Below are 21,361 nucleotides of genomic sequence, written 5' to 3' on the forward strand. Positions count from 1 at the left end.
GCGGCTTGTCGAAAGTGATCACCACAGACTTCCCTTCGTGAAGCGATTCAATTAGCTTGATGTGAGATACATAGCTGGCCTTTGTACTTTTGCCGTTTCAATTTTTTTATGAAACATCATCATATCATCAAATCCTATTTGCAACCGATCGTTACTTTCCAACAATAATTGTGCTAAAAAAGTTGAAAAGACACCCGAAAGCTATACCATCTGGTTGTGAGCTAGAATGAGGATGGACTGGACTTGAAGTTATAAAGCGTTTTCAACTACAACAAATGGTCTTTGTCCTTTGTCATTAAAGAGGATGTGGAAAAGGGCGGAGAGAGAGTTTCTGTCAGTGCAGTATCTGTGTAGTTTGACTGTCTTCAATAGCAGATACTTACTGATGAGAGGTCTTTATAGCAACAAATGGTCTTTGTCCTTTGTCATCAAAGAGGATGTGGAAAAGAAGCTATGAAGCTACAGAAGCTATGTCTCCGCTCTTTTCCACATCCTCTTTAATGACAAAGGACAAAGACCATTTGTTGCTATAAAGACCTCTCATCAGTAAGTATCTGCTATTGAAGACAGTCAAACTACACAGATACTGCACTGACAGAAACTGTCTTCAATAGCAGATACTTACTGATGAGAGATCTTTATAGCAACAAATGATTGGTTGCATTACAGTGTCAGTAACGGTGTACTTTGTCTTCGATAGCCGATGCGAGCAGATATTATTAACCCTAACACTGCATCCTACAGTCCCCTCCCCTGTTCTCTCTCTCTGAGTATAATGCATGAGATTAATTTAATTCTCGACCAAGACCATAAAGATCAAACAAGTGGAGAAATATCATTAAACCATTGGAATGTTATCTCATTTGTCTAAACAAACTGATCCGATGAACAATCCTAATTAAAAAGCTTGCCATAAACAAAGCAGCAAATCGCAGACCTCCTCCTCTCCATCCCTCCCTCCCTCCTCTTCCCTCGCTCTTTAACAATGGAACACATTTATATTATTAATCTAATGCATCATGTATCATATCATTACAGTTCAATATATCAATCAGTCATTTTATTTCCTTCACTTAAAGCTTTTATTGGGATTACTTTGGTTATTAAGTTGGGTTCTAATGTATTGGTTACCAGCGCTGGATCTGCCGACCGAATACAATCTCTCTTATCTCACCGCATAAAGCTGTGTGTGTTATTCAAATTGCCTCATTTATTATGATAGCTTCCTCATGTAAATTGTGCTGACTGCTCGCCCTTGCACACTCCTCATTAGACTAATGAAAACCTTCAAACGAAAAAACTAAACAACCTGCCAAATAAAGGTCCAGGGTTATTATGAAAATTACAACTGTGGGAGCTGCGAGAAGCTCTCTTCATTAATTCATGCTCAGCAAATTGGTAACTAATTTAGTTGCACTCCTCTGCATTAATGGGTTATTTTATAAAAATGTTTTTCTGCAGAACCGAGACCTCTGGTACAACGCGCTGGAGAGCCCGGAATCCTAATCAACACTGGTGACATATTAGGAATTTACAATCTCAATAATAATGTGGTCGTGTTTGTTTGTGTGTGTGTTACATAAATGGATTGTCTGGTTTTCACCCCCCCCCCCCCCCCACCTTCTCTCTCTATCACATATCATAGGACATCACAGGTCTGAATTGTCAACAAAACTGTAATGTGTGTATGGTAGAACAGCATGGTGTTAATAGGCTGAGGTTTATGTGTTATGTCTCTGTTTATGCAAAGACTGGTTGAGTGTGTTGAGGTGAGCACTGAGCAGAGTAGTACAGAGAATGTAGATGGGGGTAGAAGAAGATCATGTTGGTTAATATTCATGGTTATTACACTATGTCCCCCGATGGTCACAGCTCTGCACACTGTAACACACACATGTAGACACACACACGCACGCACGCATGCACGCACACACACACACACACACACACACACACACACACACACACACACACACACACACACACACACACACACACACACAGCCACAGCCGTGGAGTTTGACCTATGAATTCAGAGCATGATCACACTAATTATTACTATTTACTACTTCATATTGTGAGTGGAAGGACTAGAGCTGATCTCCACTTTGGGCTAATTGTTAGCCGCTAACCAAAAGGGAACACACAGCCCAATGATTTCCACTGTGGTTTTGTTATCATTATCAACCTCCCACCTCCACCACACCACACCCCACCCCACCCAACACCACACAAACCCAATCCCAGCACAGCTCTAAACCATCATAGAATACTAAAATAAATTATTTGCATCATTTTATGTTTAACTCACAGCGTTATACATTTGTATCTGCTCCCTGTTTGAGTAAAATTGTTTAATAAATGTTTCTAAATCTTGCTTAATAGAGGGGAATGGTAGTGGAATGAATCTACAGTATAGAGACTTATCTAAGCATTTAGCAGACTACCTATCATAAATAAAGGTACATTTTCACCTAGTATTTACTAAGATGACTTACCTTTCTGGTATTTGTTAGAATTAAACCATAAGTGAACAAGTAGTAATCATTTTTTTTAATCAGTTAAAATAATTTACCATTATATTGACATATGTAAACACAAACATTTTTCAATATTCAATACATGGTTGCATTGCGGTTGTCATAACCAAACTAAACCACGAATGGAACATACATAGACGTATGGAATGTAAATACGATACATTGCAAGGTACAGTGCCTTCAGAAAGTATTCACACCCCTTGACTTTTTCCACATATTGTTGTGTTACAGCCTGAATTAAAAATATGATTAAATTCAGATTTTTTTGTCACTAGCCTACACACAATATCACATAATGTCAAAGTGGAATTGTTTTTCGACAAATTATTAAAAATGAAAAGCAGAAATGTTTTGAGTCAATAAGTATTAAACCCCTTTGTTATGGCAAGCCTAAACATGTTCAGGAGTAAAAATGTGCTTAACAAGTCACATAATATGTTGCATGGTCTCATTCTGTGTGCAATAATATTGTTTAACATGATTTTTGAATGACAACCTCATCTCTGTACCCCACACATACAATTATCTGTAAGGTCCTTCAGTTGAGCAGTGAATGTCAAAAACAGATTCAACCACAAAGAGCAGGGAGGTTTTCCAATGTCTCACAAAGAAGGGCACCAATTGGTAGATTGGTAATAAAAAAATTGACATTGAATATCCCTTTGAGCTTGGTGAAATTATTAATTACACTTTGGATGGTGTATCAATATACCCAGCCAATACAAAGATATAGGCGTCCTTCCTTACTCAGTTGCCAGAGAGGAAGGAAACAGCTCAGGGATTTCACAACGAGGCCAATGGTGACTTTAAAACAGTTACAGCGTTTAATGGCTGTGATAGGAGAAAACTGAAGATGCATCAACAACATTGTAGTTACTCCACAATACTAACCTAATTGACAGAGGTAATACTGCAAAGAATGTCGCCAAGCAATTCACTTCTTGTCCTGAATACAAAGTGTTATGTTTGGGGCAAATACAATACAACACATTACTGAGTACCACTCTCCATATTTTCAAGCATAGTGGTGGCTGGATCATGTTATGGGTATGTTTGTAATAATTAAGGACTGGAGAGTTAATCAGGATTTTACAAAAATCTGAATGGAGCTTAGCACAGGAAAAATCTGAGAGGACAACCTGGCTCAAACTGCTTTCCCCCCAGACACTTGGAGATGAATTCAACTTTCAACAGGACAATAACCTAAAACACATCTACAGTGAGGGAAAAAAGTATTTGATCCCCTGCTGATTTTGTGCATTTGCCCACTGACAAAGGAATTATCAGTCTATAATTGTAATGGTAGGTTTATGAACAGTGAGAGACAGAATAACAACAACAAAAATCCAGAAAAACGCATGTCAAAAATGTTATAAATTGATTTGCATTTTAATGAGGGAAATAAGTATTTGACCCCTCTGCAAAACATAACTTAGCACTTGGTGGCAAAACCCTTGTTGGCAATCACAGAGGTCAGACGTTTCTTGTAGTTGGCCACCAGGTTTGCACACATCTCAGGAAGGATTTTGTCCCACTCCTCTTTGCAGATCTTCTCCAAGTCATTAAGGTTTCGAGGCTGACGTTTGGCAACTCGAACCTTCAGCTCCCTCCACAGATTTTCTATGGGATTAAGGTCTGGAGACTGGTTAGGCCACTCCAGGACCTTAATGTGCTTCTTCTTGAGCCACTCCTTTGTTGCCTTGGCCGTGTGTTTTGGGTCATTGTCATGCTGGAATACCCATCCACGACCCATTTTCAATGCCCTGGCTGAGGGAAGGAGGTTCTCACCCAAGATTTGACCGTACAGTTGTCCTGTCCCCTTAGCAGAAAAACACCCCCAAAGCATAATGTTTCCACCTCCATGTTTGACGGTGGGGATGGTGTTCTTGGGGTCATAGGCAGCATTCCTCCTCCTCCAAACACGGCGAGTTGAGTTGATGCCAAAGAGCTCCATTTGGGTCTCATCTGACCACACCACTTTCACCAGTTGTCCTCTAAATCATTCAGATGTTCATTGGTAAACTTCAGACGTGCATTTATATGTGCTTTCTTGAGCAGGGGGACCTTGCGGGCGCTGCAGGATTTCAGTTCTTCACGGCGTAGTGTGTTACCAATTGTTTTCTTGGTGACTATGGTCCCAGCTGCCTTGAGATCATTGACAAGATCCTCCCGTGTAGTTCTGGGCTGATTCCTCACCGTTCTCATGATCATTGCAACTCCATGAGGTGAGATCTTGCATGGAGCCCCAGGCCGAGGGAGATTGACAGTTCTTTTGTGTTTCTTCCATTTGCGAATAATCGCACCAACTGTTGTCACCTTCTCACCAAGCTGCTTGGCGATGGTCTTGTAGCCCATTCCAGCCTTGTTTAGGTCTACAATCTTGTCCCTGACATCCTTGGAGAGCTCTTTGGTCTTGGCCATGGTGGAGAGTTTGGAATCTGATTGATTGATTGCTTCTGTGGACAGGTGTCTTTTATACAGGTAACAAACTGAGATTAGGAGGACTGGAGAGTTAATCAGGCTCCTAATCTCAGCTCGTTACCTGTATAAAAGACACATGGGAGCCAGAAATCTTTCTGATTGAGAGGGGGTCAAATACTTATTTCCCTCATTAAAATGCAAATCAATTTATAACATTTTTGACATGTGTTTTTTTGGATTGTTTTGTTGTTAATCTGTCTCTCACTGTTCAAATAAACCTACCATTAAAATTATAGACTGATCATTTCTTTGTCAGTGGGCAAACGTACAAAATCAGCAGGGGATCAAATACTTTTTTCCCTCACTGTATACTGGAGTTGCTTACCAAGAAGACAGTGAATGTTCTTGAGTGGCAAATCTGCATGCACATCTATGGCAAGACTTTAAAATGGTTGTCTAGCAATGATCAACAACTAATTTGACAAAGCTTGAAGAATTTTGAAAAGAATAATGAGAAAATATTGTACAGTCCAGGTGTGCAATGCTCTTACAGACTTACTTACTTAATCACAGCTGAAATCGCTGCCAAAGTTGAACACTTATTAACGCATTGGTGTGAATACTTATGTAAATTAGATATTTCTGTACTTAATTTTAAATACAGTACATTTGCTAAAATGTCTAAAAACATGTTTTCACTTTGTCATTATGGGGTATTGCATGTAGACGGGTGATATATATTTAATCCATTTTGTATTCAGGCTGTAACACAACAAAATGTGGAATAAGTTAAGAGGTATGAATAGTTTCTGAAGGCACTCTATATGTATGAAGATAGGACACATATCTTACCTTTGTTAACGTGCATATAGGTTTTTCAATAGGACACGTCTTACCTTTGTGCATCCTCTTTGCTTCGTGACTCATGTCGTGGGCCAGGTCGCCTTCTTTAGGCCCAGGCAGAATGCTAGGGGAGAGGCCCAGCAGAGCTTGGTTCATTTGGTTCATAGAAAGACCATTCTGATGTATGGCTGGAGAGGAGAGAGAGAGTAGTAAAGGTGAGCTAGAAGATGTCTTTGTCTCTTAGAGTTGACCTGTATATGCCCTGTTTTTGGAAATGAACAGCTAGCTATCAAATTTTGAACACGTGGATGACTCAGAATAAGTGTTTTTCAATTCTGGTCCTAAGGACCCCTAGTGTACATGGATTTGTTCCATCCCAGCACTAATATACCTGATTAAACTGATCAATTGTACTAATCATCAAATTAATCATCTAGCACTTGATTAGTTGAATCAGGTGTGTTACTACTGTTGGGCTGAAACAAAAACCTACACACCCAGTGAGTAACTAGGACTAGGATTGAAGAGCACTACAAAATCCCAAATCAGTCAATTTATCGGTTCAGTACAACAAAAACAACAATATCAAAATTGGGTTAGTGGGTTAGCGGGGTCGGTTTGTTTACTTGCGGAACTGAACACGCAGTTAGCCAGTCTGACTCGTTGCATGGGGAGGGAATAGGGGGACGTACGTATCCTGTCTGAGGAGCTCTCTGTGTGGGCCGGTGAGCTGGAAACACTGCTGCTGCGGTGGGACGACGGGTGGCTGCCGGGCCTCCTGCCGTCCTCTAAGGAAGGGGTGGGGGAGGGACTGTCTGGGACACGCTCCTGTCAATGACAGAGGGACATCAGTGACAAGGTCATCAGTGACAACTAAGGTCCATGAAAGTAGATGCTATGTAATCAATGTACATTTCCATAGTGCTTCCCACTCTATCATCGCAGTCAAAAGTTCAGGATAAGTAACTTTAAATGTCCAAAGCTGTATGTTAGTTATACACAGTGCGTGTCCATTCTGCCAGTTTATCTCAATGACTGAGGTGACTATTCTTCAGGGCATGCTCTGTTTGTTGCTGTGTCATGGCAGCCATGTTGTAATGTGTTTACTATACAGTTTAGTAAATTAAGTCCATTCTAGAAGTTTACCTTGATTACTGAGGTGACCATTCTGCAGGGCAGGCTCTGCTGCTGTGCCACATCGGCCATGTTGGAATATAACAGTGTTTCCCAATCCTGGTCCTGGGGACCCAAATGGGTGCATATTTTATTTTTGCCCTAGTTATGGGTCCTAAGGATAAGGATTGGGAAACACTGTCATATAATACAATACTTTATAGTTTAGTATTATGTTTATTATACACAGCTTACCTTGATGACTGAAGTGACCATTCTGCAGGGCAGGCTCTGTTGCTGTGCGACGGCGGCCATGTTGGCGATGGTGCTAAGGTGGTTCATCTGGCTCATTGCCATGGTGACAGAAGCAGGGGGCAAGCTGCACGGGATCAGGGGATGGGGCATCATCATGAAGGGCAGTTCCAAACCTACAACAGGTGAGAAAAGTGATTGGTTAACGGAAACCATGGTTGATTGGTTCATCTGGATTGGAGTAAATTGATCGGTTAATTGGTTAATTTGACATAAAGGTAACCAATAAGGGCTGGTTTCAGTCATAGCCTTCTACAATGTTAAGATTTTTGTTAGACCATAAGAAAAAGCTTTATCTAAATGTAACTGTAAAACCCTATTCACATGTGACTAGTATTACTAGAGAACGTTGGTTATGTAATTATTACCGCAGAATGTCCCTTATTCCAGAGCAGTTTTTTTCTTCAAAACTGATCCCTGTAAATCGTATTTTTTTTTCAATAAATTGACAGTTATGACAGAAGCCTGGAGGTTTTTTTCTAGGCGTGAAGATATTTCAACAAGTCTCGGTGATAACAGGGCAACACTGATAACTTGAGCCTGGTTCCCAAGTTTAGAAACCATACCAAACCATCTTTGGTATATTGTAGCCATAACATTTGAATTTAGGAAGCTTGGTCATAATCACTATTTTATGTTGGGATATTTTATTAGAAGACATCCTACAGTAAATGCCCCCCAGCTTTCAGATTTGAGCTAAACGGTGCACTTGCACTTGAGATGCGTTTTTAGGCTATGGATGACAAAGTTAAATTGTAATTTCCTAATGTTTAGCTCAGGTGTATGCTGCTGCTTTGCGATCTATTAACAGCAAGGGTTGTATTAAATAGGAGCAATATTTTTTACTGATGCATTTGGCGATGTTCAATTAATTCACACAAAACGTATAAACAAAAGCATTTACTGTGAAAATTGACACATGTAGGCCCTTCATATATAGGCTATGCACAACTATTTATCGAATCAGTTGTTGTTTTCTTGCTCAAAATGCGAGCAACACCTGTCAAACTCAGACATTTCTCTCAAAACACAGGGATGTCAATTAGCACAGGACTAGTATTATCAGCAGTAGCTTATTCTGTCTGGAATTGTTACTCTCCTGCCATGTAAAAATAACTGCCATGGCAGATTCGGACAGGGCTAAAATGACAGATATGGTGTTTTGTGCTCGTGCACATAATTACATTACTCGACCTCCACCAGCAAAACTAATCCCATACGAATAGGGCTTAAAAATGCAAATACCGCATTTTAAATTTGATTGAATTAAGATTTACTGAAATATTCTTTCTCTCATACCGAGGTTGGTGGCCATGCTGGTATAACCTACAGATCACTGATACTAACATGCCATGCAATGCCAAAATAACAACATAAAAGTATTATTATCAAACAAAACTACACTACTTTACTCTAATAAATTTAGCGGGATGAGTTAAACCCGGTCCTTTCCTACAGTATATTTTGAGGTGTAAATGTTTAACAACAGATATTAATAATAGATACCATAATTGTAATGAAAATGGTAATGATGATAACAGTAGTTCAAAGCCAAAAGTTTACACAGCCATAAAAGGCACATCAATTATTCTGTGGCTGTAAAAAAGTCCACGTTATGGAAAAAGGGCTCACTACTTACACATAAGGCATAATCTCAGGCTGCATCCCAAATGGCACCCTATTCTTTATACAAATAGGGTGCCATTTGGGACAAACAAAAGAAGGCAATCATTGGAAGCCATTACCCAAATGACTTGTTAAAACACGCTAATAACAAAACAAGTATCTTCAGAACTACAGTGTGACAAATGGCTACAGGCTAATTACTGGATAGTGTATAGGGATTGTCTGGACTTTTAACTCTTACAACAACAGGGAACTTTCAATTCATTTCGGCTCTGTTCTGTGATCTGCATTGGCCACCGTACCCCATTACGAGATCATATATCTAACAAATGTTTCAAATTATTACATTTTGGCTCTGTAATTAGTGATCTAATTGGTCAAAGTGGAGAGATTAGTTGGCCAGAAATGTAAGGAATGCTCTGCTGTGCCTTTAGATGGTACAGTATAATGAAAACGGTCTAACTTTCAAAGAACATGAGCACAGCTAGGTGTGTGTTTCGGAAGCCACAAGGACCCTACTCTCTGCACTAACACCAGCTTTAATATTGCTTCTATCAATGCATTTGTCTGCATCATTTCCAATCCCCCATATCTTTTTTTTATAAATATATTATACAAAAAAAAAAAAAAAAAAAAAAATATATATATATATATATATATATATATATATATATACAGTACCAGTCAAAAGTTTGGACACACCAACTCATTCCAGGGTTTTTCTTTAGTTTTACTATTTTCTACATTGTAGAATAACAGTGAAGACATAAAAAATATGACATAACACATATGTAATCATGTAGTAACCAAAAAATATTAAACAAATCTAAATATATATTATATTTGAGATTCTTCAAAGTAGCCACCCTTTGCCTTGATGACAGTGTTGGGTTCACCTAGGGGTCATGATAAGGGCTGTACCAAAATGTTTGATGTATTAGAATAATTGATTATGCATATGTTGTATTAATAGAAGGGGAGGGGTTATAAGACCCCTCCCTCCTTACATTTATAGGGTATTAGACTACAGATGAACAATATATATATTCATTATAGAGGTTTAGAATTTTTCCACAGTTGTTTTCTAGTTTTCTCTCTCTCTCTCTTATAAAGAGACCCTCTCTGAGAAATGTGTGACTGAGACAGAACTCTGCAGGGGAGTGTAGGGGATAAGACTAGTCAAACATTCCACAATAAATCAACTTTGAGGAGTGGACATTTACTGCTAAGTTTTTAGATAACACTAAAAGCCATTGTTAATATAGCTTTGTAGGCATGGTTTTGGTCACAGGAGTAAAAGGTAATGACGTAGGTAGTGACATCACCAGGGCTGGACTTAGGGTTTAACAAAACAACTTGAGACCTTTTGTTTGATGCAGAACGTACTCGGAAACATGCGTGCAATGTTCCTGATTGTCAACTTCTGTCTGCAATTGCATTATTAAAGGTTTTTGAATGCTTTAATTAAAGATATTGTCATAACGCTAATTTCACCAATGAGCCAATGATTGACAAGGACGAATGGAACGAACCCTAACAACAGCTTTGCACAAAATAGAAAATAGTAAAAATTGTTGCGACGTGACTATCATTAATGTGATGACGGTTATTTTATCAAATCAATTACAGTGGCTTGCGAAAGTATTCACCTCCTTTGGCATAGTTTTGATGTCTTCACTATTATTCTACAATGAAGAAAATAGTACAAATAAAGTAAAATCTTTGAATGAGTAGGTGTGTCCAAACTTTTGACTGGTACTGCTTATATATTTGTATATATATTATTTTCCCCTAACCCTACCACCCCTCCCTAATTGGAGTAAACTAATGGATAACAACACTTAGGCTTCTACTTCCAGCTAATGCATACTATGTACATTTTACGGACACAGTATATTTGACATTAGTTATCTTTTGTTTGTTTTTAGTCCCATGATTCAGCTACCCTCAACCCCTCCATCTATCTCTGAAGATCCTTCCACCACTTCTTTGGGGGGCATTGAACTTGGCGGGATGAAAAGTGACTGGGAACATGTTGGTCTTGTTCCTTTGCCACTAAGATGCTTCCCCTTGAAGTAGTTTAAAGCCAAAATCTAAAAACCAGATTTAAAAAAAAATATTATTTTGGCAGTTTGGCTCTATAGAAAAGAAGAGAAAAAACACAGCTAGAACCACCACACAAAGCTAATCCACAAAACAGCTCTGCTTTTGCGAGAAAACATCAGTTGCCAACAAGGGGCAAGGCGATCTACACCGCAAAGAAAACCACAAAAGACAAGGGCTGTGAAATGAAAGACACAGAGGTAGTCCTTCTCTCCGTTGTTCCCTCCCATTCCTCCCGAATCATGTTGATTTCCATAAGAAAGATGGCATGCAGATTCCGAGTGGCAAGCATTCCCAAACATGAAGAAGGCGAGGGAGAAAAAAACCAAGGCGTGCACCTTCAGTCCCACCAACTTTTCCGTTGGATCTCTGTTTCTGAATCAATTAACTCTCAGCATCCTGGGCTCAATTAAAACAGTGCCACAGAGGGCCTGATGTCAGGGGTACTTACAGTGAGACATCATGGAGAGGCCCACTGTACGTATGTGTGTATCTACATTTCCAATGCACTCAAGGGCCAACGTGGGGAGCGCTATTCTGCCTTTGAGGGATACAGACGGCGAAGTGCACAAGCACACATGCAGCGCAGGCATGTGCAAGAACACAGACCGAAACACACACACACACTGCGTCTGACATACATCTTCAAGAAATCAACATACACATAAGGGGAGAGAGATTAAAATAAAAAAAATCATTGCCTGAGACTGATATGACTTTGCTTTTGTCATTCAAATACTGTTTTATCAATCATAGTCCTGAGTGATGTCTCTTGTGTTAACCACTGTATTGTACTTCTATGGTATGTCTCAGTCTGAAAGGTACACACACACACACACACACACACACACACACACACACACACACACACACACACACCCACACACACACACACACACACACACACACACACACACACACACACACACACACACACACACACACACACACCACCACACACACACACACACACACACACACATACAAATGATCTCTCTCAACCAATGATGTTTCCTCCATAAAGGCCCATTCAGTTGACTGTAGGAGAACCTGCTGTAGGCCAAGATGAGTTCATATAGTCCTTTTATGGGGGATTGTAAGGCACTGGGCACAAAGAGATTGGTTTGGATTGGTTGGATTCAATGTAATAGATTAGGTGTTGTTGGAACGTTGCTGAGTGTTTTATTTGTTTATTTGAGGGGGTGTTTTTCTTCAGACATATTGTTGCTGGCTTTGTTTTGGATGGGATTCAATTACTTTTCCCAGGTACTTACAGTATATGATGAATTTATACTGAATGGGTTAGAATTAGATTGGCCAACTATTGTCATTTTAAATAATATGGACATTGGTATGAGTGCGTGTGTGACTGCATTGTTTGTTTTTGACCCCTTTCAATAAATGTTTTGAACAATCCGAAAAGGACCTAACTTGATCAACATTACAGTAAGTGAGGTTTTAATTTAACCACATCGCTAGATGCATTCATTTGTCAGTTACTGTTATTCCCCTATACAGTAGCTCAACTTCAGCGAGTTTAATTCCCATGTGTTGCTTTCCTAGTGAAAGGCATAAACAACAGCATTTTGAGTAATTTACCTGGAGTAAGCCCTAGGGACTTCTAAAGGTAAACTCCTACTTAGCTACCATCATTAAAACATAACATGAATTAATACGCAGGCAAACAGCTCAAGCAATGGGTAATACAGTACTTTGGAAGTGCACGCATGAATAAGCAACAATCCAAATCATGGAGGATAAATGGAATGAATTCGAACACCCTTCGGAAAGATCACATGATTAAAAAGGTGTTGACACATGGAGTAGGTCTGGAAAACGACAAGCAGGTTCAAGTATTAATACAAAATCAGTTGATGAAGGGTTTAACATGATTAAAAAGAGGGCAATAATTGCTACCTCTTTCAATGACGAAAATGACTGAGTCATTAACCTGAAGTGATGCAATATCCTCTATTGTTAATCCTTCTGGTGTTCTAGCGGGGTGTGTGTGTGTGTGTGTGTGTGTGTGTGTGTGTGTGTGTGTGTGTGTGTGTGTGTGCGTGCGTGCAAACACATACCCAGAAACGCACACACATCCCCTACACACACACACACACATACGGGCACACGCATACACAGACATAAAGACACATATACACAGACACCACAGGGGGTTGGTGGCACCTTAATTGGGGAGAACAGGCTCATGGAGAGGAGTAACTGGAATAGTATCAAGTACACCAAACACAGTGTTTCCAGGTGTTTGATGCCATTCCATGAGCTCCCTTCCGGCCATTATTATGAGCCTTCAGCAGCCTTCTGTGACAGACACGCACACACTTCCCCTTCACGTACAATCACACACACAAACAAACACACACACCCACACAGAGACTACACACAACACACATGACATTCCTATAGCAGCAGCATGAAAGAGATACACATACTTTCCAATGATTCAGGTGAGAACACTTGCATACTTATCTCATGTAATGTAATGTAAATTAATGTTAGAGAAAGTAATGATAACAAAACATCTTTGGTTTGATGAGGTAGCATAATGACTTGCCTCCCCCTGAACCGCTATGCGCACATTTACTCTAGTGTTGCACGGTATACTTAAACTTTGGTACTTTTTCAATACTAGAACATTAAAAACTATTCGGTGCTAGAATTGTTGTTACATTCGGTACTTCTGTCAAATGTATCTCACGGATCAAGCCTGTCTATCAGCGCAGCCGACCCCTTATTATAGCGCGCAACGTGCCTGCTCTACTTTCTCATTGCTAGCCTGCACTGAGAGTCTGGGCCGCATTATGTTAGCGCCCCACTCATGCTGCACAGAAGTTAACATACTTGAATAATGCGACACATCATGAAGAAATGTTGAAACTGTTCATTACTGTTCGCAAAACAATGTCCAAACAGGCTAGAACACTTTACAATGCAAGAAGATACTGGTACCTTCCAGCTTTGTAGGCAAACTTTAGCTTTCCTAAAGCTAACATAAATTCACTACCCTAGTACTTTGTTTGTAATACCATAATGAAAAATATGCTGATTTCAAAGCTGATTGCCACCAAAAAAATATTCATTCACTTATTTGGCCTCTTCACATCTCTCCCAAAGATTATCCATTTCCTCAGTGAACTGACTGTGCTCTGACAGGCCGCCCCCCCTCTTGCCTTGTGCATGATGTCATTACTGGTTAAAGACAGCGCACATTTTTATAAAAGAAGCAACTTCTATGCAAACGTTGTTGATCAGTACAATTAAATCATTCCCAAACGGAAGGGAAATTTGTTTGTTTGTCATCTGTAGCCCATGAAATCAGCCAAAACAAGCTCAATAGCTCAATGCATGCACACACTCCTACTGAAAATGCATTCACCATGAATTCACCTGTATTGTGGATAGGCCTAGGCTACATATTTTTGATTTACCCAGTTTATCAATATAGATTTAAAAACAAAGTAAAATGTACTGTATGATTGTATTATTGATTAATTAATGCATACATGGCTGTCTGAAAATTGTTGACATGAATGATAATGAACTCAAAAGATGCCCAAATATTGAACAGAGCAGTAGCTGAATTTATCTGTCTGGATCAAGTGCCATTCTGTGACTTTGGCTAATATGCCTTTTTCTTTTGCCGTGGGGTCGTTTTGGTATGGTTTTGGTATTGAGTATCATGATGGTATCGAGTATTGTGATACTAAACCTGGTGTTGGTATCGTGACAACACTAATGTACTCACACATACACACACACACAGTATATCATGTGTTAGGAAATACCCTAGAGACAGACAGTGTTATTTGTCCTGTAAGTATATAAAAAATTCTGCCAGTAGCCACCTACTCCAGATTACTGAGGCAGTGATGCAATCAATTGCAGATAGCGGTTTTCTGGGGATATCGCTTTCAGAAGTGTGTTTTAAATAAAGTGTCAACTCCTTCCATCTGGGATATCCTCCATCCAGGATATTCTGGTGAACATATCATACACATTTGATTGACTGAATCAATCCACATCACTACTTACAGGCTGTCTATGAAAATAGAATGAATGGTTACAAGAGGTTGAAAAGATCATTCTGTTTAGATAATTCTGTCATGGCGTCACAATGTAGTATCTACGTATCTGTGATTTGATGATCATTACATTTGTCATAAACAAAAACATGATGATATGTCTTTCATAATGTCTCAATCCATCTCACAAGATAATTCCAAAATTACACATTTTCCAAATGAACAATGTGCTTGAAAATAACAAGCCGCACTAAATGTTGACCCGAAACTATCCAATTACCACATTTATGTAATGCGCTAAACAACTTGAGGGAGCGACAGTGATGTTATAGACCAGGGTCGTTTAAATTTTCTGTTGCAAAAAGTATTGCTACGGTGTGCCCCAATATAAACAACCCAGATTAACCTAATAATCCACATGGCTAGGGATGCCCAGGACGTCCAAGCCTCCAGGAGACATTGATATTAACCTTGACCATACTGTTCACATTTCTAGTGTGGGTCTGGGCCCATCTAACTTGACATTTGTCACAGGTCACTCACAATAAACTGCTAAACACACACACAAACACGAGCACAATCACACACACACACACACACACACACACACACACACACACACACACACACACACACACACACACACACACACACACACACACACACACATACACACACACACACACACACACACACACACACACACAGAGAACCCATTACTAGCAGCTATTACTACTGACGGTGTAATATATCCCCTGCCAATCAATAGAGTTCTTGTGTCAGTGACACGCCAAGCAGATAGAGGAATTATTTCCATGTGATACTTAGTAAAAGGCCTCTCCCCCTCTTAAAAAGATTGCTTTCAGTCAACGGGCGAGCCGTTGTTATTTGATTCATGCCGCTCTCCGCCGTCATATGGGTGCCGTTTGGGGATCGGTTTACATGTGCTGGTCATCAGATCATCAGTTTTAATTACAAAATTAGCATTACTCTCTCTGGCCTGTTCTCTTCATCTATAACCATCGGTCCTTGAGAGAAAATCAGTACAATCGCTCAAAATTAGTCAGTCAGTTAAGAACAAACTCTTATTTACAATGACGGTCTACCCCGGCCAAACCCTAACCTGGGCGACGCAGGGCCAATTGTGCACCGCCCTATGGGACTTCCAATCCCAGCCGGTTGTGACACAGCCTGGAATTGAACCAGGGTCTGTACTGACACCTCCAGCACTGAGATGCAGTGCCTTAGACCGCTGCACCACTCGGAAGCCTACTTATGTGATTATTGCAAACGCAATTAGGTGAAACAGGAAAGGAAGACCCAGAGTTACCTCTGCTGCAGAGGATAAATTCTTTATAGTTACCAGCCTTCTTTTTTTAAAAAAAATTTTTATCCGGCGCCGACAGAGATGGCCGCCTCGCTTCGCGTTCTCAGGAAACTATGCAGTATTTCATTTTTTTATGTATTATTTATTACATTGTTACCCCAGGAAATCTTAAAAGTTTTATTACATACTTTTATGTAATAAAATAAATAAAAGAACTTTTAGATATAAGAGCAATGTCAACTTACCAACATTACGACCAGGAATTCGACTTTAAAGAAGAGGATCCTCTGTTTGGTCTGTTTGGTCCACCACCCAGGACAATGGATCGGATCCCAGCCGGCGACTCAAAACAACGGCACCGCAGGAGGGGCAGAAGAAGCGATCTTCTGGTCAGGCTCCGTAGACGGGCACATCGCGCACCGCTCCCGAGTTTACTACTCAACAACGTCCAGTGTCTTGACAACAAGGTAGACGAAATCCGAGCAAGGGTTGCCTTCCAGAGAGACATCAGAGATTGTAACGTTCTTTGTTTCACGGAAACGTGGTTCACTCGAGACATGCTATCAGAGTCGGTACAGCCACCTGGTTTCTTCTCGCATCACGCTGACAGATAAAAATATCTCTCTGGTAAGAAGAAGGGCGGGGGGGTATGCCTTATGATTAACGAGACATGGTGTGATCATAACAACATACAGGAACTCAAGTCCTTTTGCTCACCTGACCTAGAATTCCTTATCAAATGTCGACCGCATTATCTACCAAGAGAATTCTCTTCGATTATAATCACAGCCGTATATATCCCCCCCCCCCCCCACCCCCCAAGCAGACACATCTATGGCCCTGAATGAACTTCACTGGACTCTATGCAAACTAGAAACCACATATCCTGAGGCTGCATTCATTGTAGCTGTGGATTTTAACAAGGCTAATCTGAGTTACCTCTGCTGCAGAGGATAAATTCTTTATAGTTACCAGCCTTCTTTTTTTGTATTTTTTTTTTATCCGGCGCCGACAGAGATGGCCGCCTCGCTTCGCGTTCTCAGGAAACTATGCAGTATTTCATTTTTTATGTATTATTTATTACATTGTTACCCCAGGAAATCTTAAGTTTTATTACATACAGCCGGGAGGAACTATTAGATATAAGAGCAATGTCAACTTACCAACATTACGACCAGGAATTCGACTTTAAAGAAGAGGATCCTCTGTTTGGTCTGTTTGGTCCACCACCCAGGACAATGGATCGGATCCCAGCCGGCGACTCAAAACAACGGCACCGCAGGAGGGGCAGAAGAAGCGATCTTCTGGTCAGGCTCCGTAGACGGGCACATCGCGCACCGCTCCCGAGTTTACTACTCGACAACGTCCAGTGTCTTGACAACAAGGTAGACGAAATCCGAGCAAGGGTTGCCTTCCAGAGAGACATCAGAGATTGTAACGTTCTTTGTTTCACGGAAACGTGGTTCACTCGAGACATGCTATCGAAGTCGGTACAGCCACCTGGTTTCTTCTCGCATCACGCTGACAGATACAAATATCTGATGTTGTTGTTATGATACCTTATGATTAACGAGACATGGTGTGATCATAACAACATACAGGAACTCAAGTCCTTTTGCTCACCTGACCTAGAATTCCTTATCAAATGTCGACCGCATTATCTACCAAGAGAATTCTCTTCGATTATAATCACAGCCGTATATATCCCCCCCCACCCCCCAAGCAGACACATCTATGGCCCTGAATGAACTTCACTGGACTCTATGTAAACTAGAATCCACATATCCTGAGGCTGCATTCATTGTAGCTGGGGATTTTAACAAGGCTAATCTGAAAACCAGACTCCCTAAATTTTAGCAGCATACTGAATGCGGTACCCGGGCAGAAAAAATCCTGGACCATTGTTACTCTAACTTCCGCGACGCATACAAAGCCCTGCCCTGATTTCGGAAAATCTGACCACGACTCCATTTTGGTACTCACAGCCTATAGACAGAAACTAAAACAGGAAACGCTCGTGCTCAGGTCTGTACAACGCTGGTCCGACCAATCTGATTCCACGCTCAAGATTGCTTTGATCACGTGGACTGGGATATGTTCTGCATAGCGTTGGATAATAACATTGATGAATACACTGATTCGGTGAGCGAGTTTATTAGCAAGTGCTTCGGTGATGTTGTACCCACAGCAACTATTAAAACCTTCGCCAACCAGAAACCATGGATTGATGGCAGCATTCATGCAAAACTGAAAGCACAAACCACTGCTTTTAATCAGGTCAAGGCGACCAGAAACATGACCGAATACAAACAGTGTAGCTATTCCCGCCGCAAGGCAATCAAACAAGCTAAGCATCAGTATAGAGACAAAGTAGAGTCACAATTCAACGGCTCAGACATGAGAGGAATGTGGCAGGGTCTACAGTCAATCACGGACTACAAAAAAAAACAGCCCCGTCTTGGACCACGATGTCCTGCTCCCAGACAAACTAACCAACTTCATTGCTCGCTTTGAGGACAATACAGTGCCAACGACATGGCCCGCTACCAATATCCAGAAAAACGCATGTCAAAAATGTTATAAATTGCATGGAGCCCCCTCGGCCTGGGGCTCCATGCAAGATCTCACCTCGTGGAGTTGCAATGATCATGAGAATGGTGAGGAATCAGCCCAGAACGACACGGGAGGATCTTGTCAATGATCTCAAGGCAGCTGGGACCATAGTCACCAAGAAAACAATTGGTAACACACTACACCGTGAAGGACTGAAATCCTGCGCGCCCGCAAGGTCCCCCTGCTCAAGAATACATATACATGCCCGTCTGAAGTTTGCCAATGAACATCTGAATGACTCAGAGGACAACTGGTTGTTGTGGTCAGATAAGACCAAAATGGAGCTCTTTGACATCAACTCAACTCGCCGTGTTTGGAGGAGGAGGAATGCTGCCTGTGACCCCAAGAACACCATCTCCACTGTCAAACATGGAGGTGGAAACATTATGCTTTGGGGGTGTTTTTCTGCTAAGGGGACAGGACAAGTTCACCGCATCAAAGGGACGATGGACTGGGCCATGTACCGTCAAATCTTGGGTGAGAACCTCCTTCCCTCGGCCAGGGCATTGAAAATGGGTCGTGGATGGATATTCCAGCATGACAATGAAACCAAAACACACGGCCAAGGCAACAAAGGAGTGGCTCAAGAAGAAGCACATTAAGGTCCTGGAGTGGCCTAGCCAGTCTCCAGACCTTAATCCCATAGAAAATCTGTGGAGGGAGCTGAAGGTTCGAGTTGCCAAACGTCAGCCTCGAAACCTTAATGACTTGGAGAAGATCTGCAAAGAGGAGTGGGACAAAATCCCTCCTGAGATGTCTGCAAACCTGGTGGCCAAGTACAAGAAACGTCTGACCTCTGTGATTGCCAACAAGGGTTTTGCCACCAAGTACTATGTCATGTTTTGCCGTGGGGTCAAATACTTATTTCCCTCATTAAAATGCAAATCATTTTATAACATTTTTGACATGCGTTTTTCTGGATTTTTTTGTTGTTATTCTGTCTCTCAATCTTCAAATAAACCTACCATTAAAATTATAGACTGATCATTTCTTTGTCAGTGGGCAAACGTACAAAATCAGCAGGGGATCAAATACTTTTTTCCCTCACTGTATATTTTTATTTACATATTCTTATTCATTCCTTAACACTTGTGTGTATAAGGTAGTTGCCGTGAAATTAGATTACTTGTTAGATATTACTGCATGGTCAGAACTAGAAGCACAAGCATTTCACTACACTCACATTAACATCTGCTAACCATGTGTATGTGACAAATAAAATTTGATTTGATTTGAAATAAATGCTTCACAGAGTTCAAGTAACAGACACATCTCAACATCAACTGTTCAGAGGAGACTGCGTGAATCAGGCCTTCATGGTCTAATTGCTGCAAAGAAACCACTACTATAGGACACCAATAAGAAGAAGAGACTTGCTTGGGCCATGAAACAAGCGCAATGGACATTATCCTGGTGGAAATCTGTCCTTTGGTGTGATGAGTCCAAATGTGAGATTTTTGGTTCCAACCACTGTCTCTTTGTGAGATGCAGAGCAGGTTAACGGATGATCTCCACAAGTGTGGTTCCCACCGTGAAGCATGGAGGAAGAGGTGTGATGGTGTGGGGGTGCTTTGCTGGTGACACTGTTGATGATCTATTTAGAATTCAAGGCACACTTAAACAGCATGGCTACCACAGCATTCTGCAGCGATACGCCATCCCATCTGGTTTGCGCTGGGTGGGACTATCATTTGTTTTTCAATAGGGCAATGACCTAACACCTCCAGACTGTGTAAGGGCTATTTGACCAAGGAGAGTGATGGAGTGCTGCATCAGATGACCTGGCCTGCACAATCACCGACTTCAACCCAATTGAGATGGTTTGGGATGAGTTGGACCGCAGAGTGAAGGAAAAGCAGCCAACAAGTGCTCAGCATATGTGGGAACTCCTTCAAGACTGTTGGAAAAGCAATCCAGGTACAGCTGGATGAGAGAATGCCAAGAGTGTGCAAAGCCGTCATCAAGGCAAAGGGTGGCTACTTTGAAGAAATTCAAATATAAAATATATTTTGATTTGTTTAACACTTTTTTAGTTAGTACATGATTCCATATGTGTTATTTCATAGTTTTGATGTATTCACTATTATTCTACAATGTAGAAAATAGTACAAATTGTGGAGATGTGACTATCATTAATGTGATGACAGTTATTTTATCAAATCAATCACAGTGGCTTGCAGAAGTATTCACCCCCCTTGGCATTTTTCATATTTTGTTGCCTTACAACCTGGAATTAAAATCGATTTTTTTGGGGGTTTGTATCATTTGATTTACACAACATGCATACCACTTTGAAGATGCAAAATATATTTTTCTTTTGAAACAAACAAGAAATAAGCCCAAAAAAACTGCAAAACTGATCCAGCTCCTTCAAGTTAGATGGGTTCCGCTGGTGTACAGCAATCTTTAAGTCATACCACAGA

At 40.7% G+C, this 21,361-nt stretch overlaps 1 protein-coding gene across 6 annotated transcripts in view; it reads right to left on the reverse strand.

Annotated features, from left to right (window-relative positions):
• LOC106586049 (dachshund homolog 1) overlaps positions 1-21,361 on the reverse strand; it is a 290,058-nt gene that overhangs the window by 71,595 nt on the left and 197,102 nt on the right. For 2 of the 6 annotated variants that reach the window (XM_014172867.3, XM_014172864.3), the window contains 4 exons: positions 7,173-7,345; positions 6,951-7,043; positions 6,431-6,632; positions 5,858-5,992 (listed from right to left, as the gene is read on the reverse strand). In XM_014172867.3, coding sequence (XP_014028342.1) covers positions 5,858-5,992; positions 6,431-6,632; positions 6,951-7,043; positions 7,173-7,345 — 603 coding nt within the window. The remainder of the gene's footprint in view (positions 1-5,857; positions 5,993-6,430; positions 6,633-6,950; positions 7,044-7,172; positions 7,346-21,361) is intronic. The other 4 variants (XM_045707806.2, XM_014172866.3, XM_014172865.3 and 1 more) reach the window with 3 other exon arrangements.

Source organism: Salmo salar, chromosome 25 (genome assembly GCF_965601325.2).
Source record: "Salmo salar chromosome 25, fSalSal1, whole genome shotgun sequence".
Lineage (NCBI taxonomy): Eukaryota > Metazoa > Chordata > Actinopteri > Salmoniformes > Salmonidae > Salmo > Salmo salar.